Here is a 13,459-nt window from a genome sequence, read left to right as displayed (position 1 = left end):
CTTTTGCAATATGGTCAGAATATAATGAAAAGTAGAAAAATATATTAACCTTGTTGTTGCTCAGGATGGCTTTTTATTTTTTTTTTACCTTTAGCCTCCAAATTCTGTTTCATTTTAATCATCTTACCATAAGTCTAAAAATATGTTGCCTTTCCTGAACCCAAGGAAACTGTGAACCACTCACCTATAGTAAACACTTATTCCTTCACATATTGTGAAATTATTGGTGAAGTGTGACATTATTGATGCACTTGTGGATCATGTCATTAATACATGTTACTGATAATCACAGTGGCAGGTGCTGAAATGTGCTCTGCCACTTAACACTGTTATGCAACTCAGCAACAAGCATTCCTGTCTTCAAAAAAATAAACTCCTCAATTTTCTTCAATGAAATATCAAGTGCTCAGGCTTCAAGGTGCAGTTTCTCCGATTTATGACTTCCAACCAGAAGAACAGAGGTGAAGATGGACAAGGGGTTAGTGAGACACTGATGTGCAACAGCTCCAATCACACTCACACAGACACACAGGCTCCTCACACTCCCTCAGATTGGCCTCTCACTGTGGAGTAATGAGAGGTGTGATGTGTGAGGGAGGAGTGGGTGAGAGAAGGACAGAAGGTCTGAGAGAGATTGAGAGTGAGTTGGAGAGTGAGATAGAGAGATGCAGAGGTAGTTGAGGGGGCTGTGTTTGGAAAGCAAGCGATCATGGTAAAAGCGATTTTTTTTTTTCTTTGTTTTTTGGCTCTCCTCTTCAGACTGATGTATGAGTGCAACTTCGAAATTATGTAAGTCAGGCACGATTCACCCAACCAAAACAAACCCTCATTACAGACAAAAAGCTTTTCAGCAAAGAAAACAAAGGGTTTGAATACAAAATGGCCCATTGTATGCATTTATATCAGATAGGAATGCATTATACACTTTTTTACTCAGTTGCCAGTTTATTAGGTACACCTATCCAACTAACTGCCCTGTAATGAATCAAATATTGTGAGAGATGTTTTTAATATTTAGTCCACTTTTATTCATACAAATGGGTTGGACAAAATATTAGAAACTTCTCTCAGTATAACCCAATACAATTTAGTAACACCACACACTACAGCCTCCAAAATGACCATAAAGTTTAATCAACACCTCATCAACAGTTTCAATAAAAACTGAATATTATAACCTTCATGAAGGTAGCATTGATTACAGGGCTGCTGTTGTAGACTGAATCAGTTTTTAGGTATGTGCACCCAGATAATGGGCAACTAGGTGTATATACATCAGAATGCAATGCAACAATAATTTTGGCTTTGTTTTGTTGACTAGGGATGGGTATTGTTTGAAAAATTTTAATACTAGTGCCGACACAATATCTGAGTTTACTGTTCCTAAAACTGTTTTTCCAATACCTTACTCTAGTCTAAAGGGATATAAACATGTTTTTTTACAAAACCCTTTTTCCATTTAACAAAAGAACACAAAGGCAGTGTAAACACTAATCAGTCATCCAAGAACTTTGTCTGAAAAAGTAGTCTAAAATTGACAAAATTATTATCGAAATCAGAAAATGTCTCATCTAAGAAGAATAAGAATCTGAGCAAGCATTTGATGCCAGCTTTTGGTACTTGACAGTTTTTGATACTCGATGCTACAGACACATCTCGGTCGATACCAAAAAAGTAATAAAGTCCAGCTCTATTGGAGACCATTTCATTTATTAACAATAATAATAATAAACTTTATTTGTATAGCATATTTCATACAATAAATGCAGCTCAAAGTGCTTTACAACAAAGAAAATACATCCACCGAGTGCTTCACATAAAAATAGACAGAATGATAGAATGGCATACATATTGTAAAATAAAAACGAGGAATGCATAACGTAAGATGGGAAATAAAATCCACTACATAATAATAATTCATATATATATATAGATATAGATATACACACATATATATAGTTAAAAAGTAGAATACATAAAATGCATAACATCTAGCATTTTAAAAGAAGTGCAGCATAAATGCGAAGCAAAGAGGAAAAGAGTTTTGTGCATTTCATTTATTCATCATGGTGGTTTTGTCAATGTAAAAAAACAGTTTTTAGTGTTTTTTTAATGAGTCTAGGTTAGAGATGAAATTGGAAAGGTTCATTTTGGAAGATATGACTTACTAACAACATTGTTTACATCATTAATCATAAGTGTTCAGAGTGAGATTGGACAACATCGAGTGGATCTCTTCTGCTGATATTTTGGCCTTTCTTTATTCATCAACCGTTTTATTTTTCCCCCCACTGCTCAGAATAGTTTGTAAGAACACAGGCATCCTTCATGAGGCTACAATGCCATTACAAACCAACAGGTGTTTGAAGCTGTGTTGAAGGAGGAATGGAAGGAGAGAGGGAGATTGAGAGACAGACGGTGCAGTGGTAGAGGAGGCATTAGTGCTCAGCACTAGCCGACACAGCACACTGTACAGAGCCCACCCCCAGGCTTTCTCTGTCATTAGACACACACATACTCACTCACAGAAAGAGAGACACCATTAGCATATGCTCTTAAGTGTGTAATTAGGCTTTCCCCAAGCAAGTTTTAAACTATTGTACAGATATCTGCACACCACACACACTTATCTCAACTAGACCACAAATGCCACCCAGTGTATTGCAGTCATTTATCTTTATGTTTGAATTTTTGACTCCATTGAAATTAAATTGTTTGTTTTAATTTATTTACGTTTGCCGTCAAAGGTGAACATTTTTCATTTTCCTGCAGTGCTAAAAGGTTAATTGTTCTTGCTTTTGGTGGGTCAAGACTATGAGAGTAATTGAAGTGAAGCCATGCAGGTGGAGGTCCTCCTAACAGTGTCAGGGTGTAATGGGCCACAGCAGGTAATGCAGCGAGGCCAGGGCTGGAGCTCACATTGCATAGCAGTACTAAATGTCATGCAGCTTTACCTTTATATATTACAGCATAGTACCCACCAGTCCTGCATCCTGCTCCTCTAATCCTTGCATGTCACTTTGTGTTAAAAGGTTATACTTTCTACTAAAAGAAACAGATCCTTTAGAGAGGGACTGAAGAGACAAGGTTTCTGTCAAACTCGTATTCATACATTCTTTACTTCAGTTAATCTTTGCTTGGGAATAAGTTGTGAAACAAGGCTCAACTGCCAGAGACAAAAGACCACTTTTCCTCTGTCTGTGCACCTCTTTCTCTTTTCCTTCCTCCAGCTCTCTCTTTGTTTCACTGCACCCCATGATGTGGGATCTCTACTGTGCTGTCTAGATTGAAGGCCAGATAAGGGCTGAAAATACAATTTGGGGCCGCATTCTGGGGGCAGTACCTGGCATGACACCAAGCGTTTTACTGAATTGCGCCATTCAGTCAGTCTCTGTGCTAATATTAGAAAAGTCCCTTCTGGCTCCACATGCCAGTCAGCTATCTGCTCCTTAGGAGGGATCCTTTCTGCCTTCCCTTTCATGTTTTCTGACTTAATTTCTTCTCAAACCCTCCTCTCAATAGCCCTTTTCAGCTCATTCTACACATACCGATACATACAGCAGTGCATATACACATCTACCCACATACATGTGCACACACAATTGCAAACTGTCAGACCCCCGTCCCGTACCTTCTTCCTGTGTGTTTGGCCAGTTTTGATACATGTGCAGTGTCTGGCTACGTAAAGGGCTAAGGTTATGAATAGCAGCTGATGGACTTAAAGGTCATTTTTCAGATTCCACATCTCCATCTCAACTCAGCAAACTTAGGAGATTGGTGCTTGGTGCAAATATCTCTGACTCAGCTGACTCTCAAATTAGGAGGATGAATAAGAATTCAGTCTTTGGGGGGAGACATTTAAAAAAAAAAAAGTGCTATTTGAAAATGAGAAAATGCATGTGTTTACCCCGAGGGGGTGGAATATTTCTGTGACAGAAAGCTGAGTGGAGCCAGAGTCAACATTGCAATCAATTCTGCATTTGAGAAATTGTGTGAAAGTTGGAAAATGAAGAATAGACAGATGGGGATTTTGAGGCAGTAGCATAGACATGAAAGTATTCAAGCGATTACGACAAAACTTATTTCTTTCAAGTGTTTTCCATCTATGCTTCTGTACTAGCTTATTCTCGTTTGCTTAAATCACAAACAGTTGTATTCTTATTCACATTTACCTGGATTTAATGTTATCTCAGGGCTTTTATATATGCACTGCAGCTCAATTCATATTTGTCAATATTTCTGATGGAGCGCTATCATTAGGATTAGGGACGAGGGATGGTCTGCTCCCTCAGTGGAGATGAAGCTGTGGATAGCATTGATCTGCGAAAGCTAACCCCCATAGCCCCGGCCACTTCTCTCCATCTCGATTTTCCCATTGTTCATTTTTCCCTCCAGCTGTTTACATCCACGCCCTCCTCATCCCTCTTTCAAACATTTTCCAGAGTAAACACTTTTCTCCCTGCCAATCTTCCTCCTCTCTTCTGCCTCTGTTCTCTTCTTTCTTGTGCCTCGTCAGCCCCCTCCCTCTGTTTTCATCTTCATTGCTCTTTCTCCCTATCGCTCTATATCTGTGTCCTTCTCTCACTTTTTTTCGCACCCCCCTCCCCATCTCTCTCATACACAGCCCCCCCGTCTGCCAGCTATGTAGGCTACCTCCGTGGAGACCAGGCTGGTGCGGGTTTTTTATTCACACTTACCTAACCTCTCCCTCTTTTCTTTCACTGCGTTTCTCCGCTTTTCACCTCTGTTCACTTCTTTCCCTGTTTTTCCTGTGTATGCCTTCTGCAACCAGACCCCCCCCCCCCCCACCACCACCACCACCACCACAAACCTTCCCCATCTCTTTTCAGCCTCCCTCTTTCACTGGCTGCTATGCATTTAGACAGTGTACCGTGGCTGTCTTTAGAGCTGTTGCAAATCAGGACAAATCTCTCAAACAGATGCTGGAGATCATGTGGAGGGAGGCTCCCTGCACAACCCACTGCATCACGTATCCACATGCAGTGTGCAGCCGCAGATGTGCCCTGCCTATCTAATAGGAGCTCGGTCTCTGACTGCTTCTGTTTTACACACACATTTGCACTCACTCGATACGTTTGAGCACAAATTTGTACATATTTCTCTTCCCTACAGATGGATCCAGATCGCTTGTCCACGCCTTTCTATCGATTGGGGCTCAGCCTTCTCCAAACCCCTTCTGTCCCCATATGAGGTAAACATACACCTTAACTCTCAGCAAGATCACAGCTGTCACTCACTTATCAGAGGAGGCTCACGCATTGCACACACACAAAGGTCTGTATGTGAATTTGTATAGGACCCATCAAGGCCTGCTTGTGCTGGGAATGGACACCTACTCCTCCTCCTCCTCCTTCCTTCTTCCTCTCCCTCTATCCCTGCTATAAAGCACACCAGCACACACACACACAAAAAACAGCATCAGCAGAAGACTAGCCCCCCCTACTGGCTATAGGACCACACAGCCCCCAATCCCCCGCAGCTGTCTTGTTTTTCTAAAGGGAGTAAGAGATAGATCGGTCAGCAACCCATAAAGATCCATTTCAAAGCAAGTGTTTGTTTGTGTGCCGCTGCAGTTGGTTTAGAAACTTTCTGATGGTTTTGGCAGTTATGTGCTATGTGACTTGGTTGGTTAGCATTTCATGTCACCTATTAATTTATTCAATGATTTTCCTCAAAGATATGCTACTGATTTGAATCCTTGTGAAATGGCTGTGAGGGGAACTGCTGTCTTGAATATTGGATTGTGATATGAAATGGTCGCTGTTTTTCTCCGACTACACATCTTTGTGCACTGCTTGTGCTTCACATACATTTCAGAATGAGCCCATTACGAATAATGATAGCATTCACCTTAGAAGAAAAGGTGATGATTATTTTGTATTGTTTTTGACTGAGGTCTATAATGGTGCATGTGAAGTCTGAAATTCGCCCCGCTGTAATGAGGAAAGTGGCATCTATTTTCTTAAACCCTTTTTTGTTAGAGCTCGTTTTGCTCTCCCACTAGCTATTTGGGAAAAATGTCTGTGCATTTAAAGAATTTGCAGCTTACTTACTATATGTGTGTTTGTGTGTGTTTGTGATAAGTCTTAATTCACCCCCATGTCACACTTATGAGTATTCTACGTCTCAGTGCACTGTGCTTTTCACTGTGGCATTTACAATGAAGATGAAGAGGAACGAGATGGGAGGTTGGAGTGAGCAAGGAGAAGGGTGGGGGTGGGGGGGCAGCATTTATTTTCAGTGCGTCTCATGTTATATTTATAGTCAATAAGACACACTTGGCTCTCCTGTCAGAGCAGGGATTAGCAAGAGAAGCTAGCTTCCACAGAGAGAGGCAGTTGGTGTGAGAGGGGAGAGGAGAAGAGCAGTGGATAAAGGCTAAAGAAATGAGAGGCGGGTGGAATAAGGGCAGAGGAGAGGAGAAAATGAAGAAAACTCTAGCAGATGCATGTTTGGGGAAAGGAAAGGCAAAAAATAACACTATGAAAGATTTATCCCAGTATACAGTTTACATAGTATACAGTGTTTGTTTAGGAGGAAACACTATGGAATTTGGTTGACCCTTATATTGTATTTTTAATAGCTGGATATTAGCTTAATGTCCATTACTTGTTTGGACCAAGAAAGTTCATGTCTCTATCTCTACTGTTGTTGCTTTTATCCTTTATTGTTTCTTGTTCATATGAAGGTATTAAAAAAACATATTTAAGGGGAGTGTTGTTTTCCTGTTTCTATTTAAAGATGCAGCCAGTGTGTAAGAGAACACTACCTTATCAGTGTTGGGACACACCGTATTAACAAAATAAACTACAGAGGCTACACACAAGCTGTGTAACAGTGATGAATTATGTCCCACTAGAAGACAGATTTCATCCCTTTCATGCTAAATGTGTCATGTTTCTTTGAACTAAATTATCTAATTTGTTAAATGACTGTTTTTGGAGTTTTATAATATTAATATGACTTGTTTTCTCATCATTTTTCGACACACATTGTCTAAATGATCCCAAAGTTAGGTCTTGGCATCTAAATAGTATGAAAGATGAATGAGCAGTTGGATAGATTAATAAATGAACAATCAAATGATTTGTTCTTTCATTCAGCACGCTTGTTTATTCATCTGCTCAGTCATTCAGCTGCTCTTTCTGTCATTCAGAATCAATATTCACAGGCACCTCTCTTCCATAAGGAGCAGTCTGCACTTATTTCACAGCACTGTCATGCAAGTGCTGTTGCTCTCCTCTAACAGCTGTTGTGTCATGCAGTGCAGCTGCATAGGGATAACATGACAACTGTGCCTGTTATCCAAGCTTAATATTATGACACCTGTCTTGTCTGTTGCATCTTCTCATCACGCTGTGGTTTCCTGCAGCTGGTTTGCCCAAAAGCTGCAAATACAGTCCTAGATAAACAGGGAAAAAACAGCTGAATCGTGTACCATAGTGCCTCACTGACTGATGGGCTATTGCACTTTTAGGTTGTCGAGCTTCTTTTTTGTTTGTCCATTATTTGTGATTATCTGTCTCACTATATCTCTCAGGCAGCTGTAGCTTTACAGGAGGTTGGCTGGAAGGAAGTCTACCCCATGGACTTCTACTCCAATCAGAGCCTGGGGCCATGGGCGCCCAACCACCCTGACAACCAACCTGTGCGGCCCACTCGCAGACAGACCCAGGTGAGCAGGGGCCAGAGATAAAAGAATGAATGACAGAGGAAATAGAGGGGAGAGTGGAGGGGGAATAGCTGGTAAAGAGTGAAACCACACTGTGTTCAGCATGTGTTTGACTTTCATCAGTATGTCACCACACTGACACCCAGTGGCACAATGACAACAGGACATGTATCTGGACATCTCTCTTAAAGGCATGGTTGTGACCTTGACCTTGATGTGCGTTATAAATTTTCTCATTTATTTATAAAATGTTAAAAAGAGATGTGCTGGTAATTGCTGCAGGGTGATTACACCCTACAGTAGCCATATTACCACTAATCTGTCTGAGGTAGGTACTGTCACTATTCCAAGTGTTAATGTTATCCCACTGCATTCTTGCAGAATCAAGGCTCGGAGCCAACCCATTCTACCAAGCAGTGTGCGCAGAACCAGTGCGTCCCCTGTGGCTGTCAAGGGGAATAACACATCATGACCAGCGCTGTCTTCGTGCTTACCAGTGCCTCTGCCTTTGCTAAAGGCTGGAGAGAGGTCAGACCAGAGGAGGAGAGTGGGTATTTGTCCAGACAATCTATCAACAAACAGAGCCCTCAGCCCCTCCTCAAATGGATTACCAGCCATAAATAATCCCTCATTGCTCTTATTCACATTTTCTGCATGTGTTCTTAGCTCAAAATACATGCAACTGAGAAAATAGCTTGTGTGTTTGCGCTCATACACATTCATGTGTCAAATTCCCAAGAATAGAGTTGCTCTCTGCTGCGCTAAGAAAGGAGTTCTTCCTGCACAGGGGAAATGTGTGGGTCTTTCTGTAATGAAGACACAGGTTTTGTGATTGTAAGAGACAAAAAGTGCGACATGACCCTGAGCACGTTGTATGGAATTAAAGTGTCTGTTAATGTGGGTGACTTCAGTCAAATGCAATCCACTCGTCCTTGGATAAAGCACTGTATGTTGTCGGACACTTCAAATGACTTGCCCTTCATGCTGTGTTTCAAAGACAGTCATAGACATATTGTATGAAGCACTTTTTATTTGATGTACACTATGTGACAGTATGTGTGTATTCTATTGAAATGTACAAATTGCATTATTATATAACCTTGTTTCTGTCTCTTTTTTCTAGTCAAATTCTGAAACAATAATTCAGAAAGAGAACCTTGCTCCTTGTGTGAGTGTGTTGGGTTTTTTTTTGGTAAACGCAGTGCCATGCTGAAGCGATGGGTCTGTTTTTAAGGCTGAGGGGTATGAGTTCCTAGATACGTGCAGTGCTAGTCACGACTGCTCTCCATCCTCATTATTTATTGATGGAGGAGTCTGTCAATAAATAAATAAATAAATAAACACTGTATTGCTGTTTGGCTGCCACAACAGAAAGTGATTGACAACAGCACACCATTGCTTCAGCTCATCCCGAGAACTTATGAATCTTCCCCAGATTGCAGCATGTTGTCTCAGGTGGGAATGATCTTCTGTGAGTTTTGTTATTTGACTACAACTACTAGGCTTCTGTAGTCAGATCCTTCCTCTACTTTCCACTGTCGTATCTCCCTGGCAACAGAGTTCTGTGTGGTGCATCCCGTCTCGCCAGATGTCCGTCTTTCTCATGATGTGTCTCACATGTCCCACTGGTGGCTGTTATTTTGAGGAGCTCAGTACTTGTGAGTGTGATGCATGGCGGTCGGGAATAAAGTATTGGGCAGCAGAGCTCTCTCTCAGCTGATGTTTGATTTGTTTTTTTAGCATACTCTCAGGGGGAAAGAGGGCAGAAGTTTGATAAATAGTGTCTTCTCCCCATCTAAAGTGTGCCGTTTTTAATCTCAGCCTAAAGATTTGTTTTGCTTTAAAAATTAATTACTTACTGATTTGAACATCAGTAAAAGAGGATGTGTTTTAAAAAATGTCCTCGATGGGAAGACATAGTTGTGATAAGGTTAGAATTTAAACCATTTTAGATGGAACTAATGGGTATTTAAACATCATAATTCAAGTGAAATAGGGCCCTTATTACATCCCTAACAGAGAACAATAGCAGAGGCCTGCACGTGTTTTCACAATCAAAACTAATGAAATGTTAACATAGATGCTTGTTGTATTTCTTTTTGGTAGATCATTCATAATCAAGTTAATAAAGATCAGATTGAATATATTTAGTTTTTGTTTGTAAATATTATCTGAACCATACGTTCCTATTCCTATTCTCGCTCTCATTGCTTATTTTTTATTGGGATCCCTGCTGATTGTTATCTTGGCAACAAGTATTCTTCCATACTTAGATCCATGTTGAAAAATTACAATATAATCAACATATAGTACATAATACAGTTATGTCAATAATCTCCACCATTAGTAGTACTATCATTACTATTATTAATCATGATAAAAGTACATCAAAAACAAATATAAGACATACAAAACATTAACCAAATAATTGATTAGCAAAGTATAAAAAAGATGATCTTTGTTCATTTGAAGATCTATACTTCAAAGAAAGTCAAAGAATACTTATTTTGCAGGTCTATCTTCAAGACTAACCTCTTTAGTTGCTTCTTTAAACATTTTTTACAAGATTGAAATATAAAGTTATGGCAGAGTATGCCAGTGAAACATGGCTCTGTACGTAATTGTTTTTTTGTTTGTTGTCATTGCATATACTTATGTAGTCTAATGTCACCCAGCCTGATCTTATCAACATGCTGCAGTGTTTATTGTTTTAATAATGAACAATTAAGTAATTCACAGAGCACAAAGTATAGCTACTGATTAAAGTGAAAAAAACCTTTCTAGCTAATTATTGCCTGTGTAAAATAGAGAAAAAACAAAATGGTGGAGTTGCACAAATGCAAAAATCTTTTTAATAATCTTTTTTTCTGAGTAGTTGGATGGAGCTATTTCAGTGCACATTGTGGTTACTTGATTTGGCTCATGGAAGCAAACTAAAAGAGGAGTTAGACCGGAAAGTTAATGAGGCTCTGATCCACAAATCTGTTTTAACTGTGCCAGCCACAGACAGAAGGCTGTGTGAGTCAATGTAAACCCCAGTCAGTCTGCCTGTTCTCTCAGATTCATTACCAGCTGTGCCAACAGCTGAATGACCACTAGGTGGCACTGTTTGCATAGCTTATTTGCAGTCCTGTAAGGCATTTAAGACACACTTTTCAATGTGCAAAGCCTGTGCTTGGCATGGCAGTACGTGAGTGAGTGTGCTTGGCAGAGTGCAAGTACCCAGTGTACTTCTGTAACTGGTGTGTGCAATTCTTTCCAGATGTGGTAGGAATTTGACACTACGCTCTTTCATCCTCCTTGGCATCCCATCTCTTCCCTTCTCCCCTGCACCCTCCCTGCTCTGAATGTGTTTGCCATCACACTTCCTCTGCCATCAGCACCCAGTTTCCTGTCCAGAAGGCACGGCTCGCCGTAGAGAATTTGTGACATGTTTATTATGGATGTTAGGACTCTGCAGAGGCCGCCAGTTTGAGCCTGTGCTTAACACAACAGGTGCTCAGGTTACGTACTGCTCACTGTGATATCGATAAACCCTGACTACATGGTCAGCTGGTTGCCATTGGTGCCCAGCACTTGTTTGCGTAGCCTACAGCAGTAAGCAGTGATATGACTCAAAAGCCATCAGCTAATGCAGAGGAGTTGATTGAAATAACACATTTTCAGTAAATATCAACTGTTTGCCAGGGTTAATGTTTTTCTGTGGCTTTGTCTGGTACCTGCAAGCAGGTAAAATATGTCAGCACCCGTGATGTATTTAGTTGTTTATTTCTCTGACAAGGAAAAGGCTGAGTCACAGCAGTCTCTCGCTGTCTCCTCCTCTCTTTTATTGTCACTGACCCCCTCCTTCCTGCATGTCAGGCAACTTTACATTTACCCTCTCGCTAAGTAAATCCATTATCCCAAGCTTTTATCATAGTTAGCGTTCATTTGCTTCTCATATGTTTCTTATTATTACTGGACTTTTCATTCCAAAAGGGATATCAGGCATGGGTGGAAAAGAGACGAGTGTTGAAATATCTTTTATGACTCATGGCACTACAACAAAAATAAACAGAAGAGGAGGAGATTTGTTTCACAAGTTTGTTTTTGCATTTTTTTCCCATCAGTGTTGCTTTGAGGCAGAGTGTGATTTCAGAATACCACATGTGACTTGGGCTGTGCTGGGGAAGGAGTGGCAGTAGAGGACATGTATATAAGATCCAAAACTGAGTGAATACAAGTCTATATTTCAGTGTCTTCAGTGCTCCTCTCTTTCTGTATGTCTCTGTTTTTCTTTCAGCAGTTCCCCTGGATTACATTAGAACTTAACAGAAATCACAAGAAAAAACAACTGATTTGGTTTAACTTGCCTGTATTTACATCTGTCAAGATACTGTAGGTGGGTGAGAAACTGTTTAGGGAAAAGTATGAGGGGGGGAGAATCAATGCACTGCTGCAGAGGAATGCTGTTTGAAAGATTTCTTTGAGTGTGCTACGGCAATAATAATGGATGTCTGATGTGACAGTGCAGTGCATGTGTAATTTCAATTTTAGAAGAAGGGCCTAGAGAGAAGAGCTGCATGTTATCAGTGTACAAGCTGTTTCTGCATGATTTAGATATTTCAGTGAACAGTTTCTGAAGAGGCATTCATAGAAAGCCTGTCTTAGCTATTGTACATATTTTACAGCATGTGTAAACCCCGAAATTGCGTGTTCTTGAGTAAATTGGGCTTCTAGGTACCACAAATCTCTATATTGTTATATATGTTTTTGCTACTTATGTAATATATATATATATATATATATATATATAGAAACATATAACATTAGAAACAAGTAATATTAGACAGAAAATAGAACTTTGTCAGAACAGCCTGTTGTATTCATGTTAAAACTAGTCTAATTCCAAGTGTTTCTTTGTTAATTTGTTTAAGTAGAATCCTATAATGCTGGGAATTAACAGCTATGTATTTAACAACCCCTTGATCTGCATCCCTGTGGAAATTTGAACAATAAATGATTATGTCTAGAGGCTGCTGACTCTGTGTGTGTGTGTGTGGGAGAGAAGAAGCCTGGGCGGCCAAACAGCAATGTGAAGGAAGGTTGCTAGAAGGTTGAGTAAGAGTCTTTAGTGAAGAAAAAAAAAAGTGGTGTAAAGAGATGACTAATTCTGCGTGGGAGGTCAGCCTGTCCCTGATCATCCGGCCAAGAGCCACCCCAGCACAGGGCTGTCACAAAGTCACCTTCCTCCTCAACCCACTCTGTCCTGCCGTGGATTGTCAGCGTTTTCCGTCCATGCTGTGATCTGCTGTTTCTTATTAATTGATTTAGTCTTTTCATACTCAGTCCAGTGTGAAGGGACTAAGTCTAAAATGTGTAAACTTGAAGGGTTACTGATTTTCATTTGCTGCTTTACTTGAACATTTTTTGCCTTTTAATAGTGGTGTGAGGGCCATTGCGATCCGTTAAACACTTGAGAGAAGTTTTTGAAAATATAAGTCTCCGAATACGTTTAGTTTTTTTTCTAAATTCTTGAGATTCTTATTTTTGTTAACACTTTAAAATAATAAATGTTTATAAGCCCTTGGCAATCAATTAATTTATGATTAATTAAAGGTGTAATCTGTATTATTTTACTGGCCCTATACACAAACTACCCATAATCAGTAGGATATTTGCGGTGTTTCTGAATAACTCTAGTGAGATATCGAACTTTTCAAACAAGCAGGAGCAGCCAATTGCATCACAATTCAGGCAGTTTAGTCCACTGCCAAATCCCTGCTG

General features: G+C 40.1%; 1 protein-coding gene across 2 annotated transcripts in view; it reads left to right on the top strand.

Annotated features, from left to right (window-relative positions):
- The window catches only part of dph1 (diphthamide biosynthesis 1), a 60,399-nt gene extending 47,692 nt beyond the window's left edge, over positions 1 to 12,707 (top strand). For both annotated transcript variants that reach the window (XM_044202122.1, XM_044202124.1), the window contains exons 10-12: positions 5,134 to 5,212; positions 7,562 to 7,696; positions 8,075 to 12,707. In XM_044202122.1, the coding sequence (XP_044058057.1) occupies positions 5,134 to 5,212; positions 7,562 to 7,696; positions 8,075 to 8,155 (295 nt within the window). In that variant the 3' untranslated portion in view covers positions 8,156 to 12,707. The remainder of the gene's footprint in view (positions 1 to 5,133; positions 5,213 to 7,561; positions 7,697 to 8,074) is intronic.
- The last annotated feature ends 752 nt before the right edge of the window (positions 12,708 to 13,459 follow it).

The sequence above is a fragment of the Siniperca chuatsi genome, linkage group LG7, assembly GCF_020085105.1.
Source record: "Siniperca chuatsi isolate FFG_IHB_CAS linkage group LG7, ASM2008510v1, whole genome shotgun sequence".
Taxonomy (NCBI): domain Eukaryota; kingdom Metazoa; phylum Chordata; class Actinopteri; order Centrarchiformes; family Sinipercidae; genus Siniperca; species Siniperca chuatsi.
The sequence above is the reverse complement of the archived record's forward strand: the minus strand, read 5'-3'. Positions and strand labels throughout refer to the sequence as shown.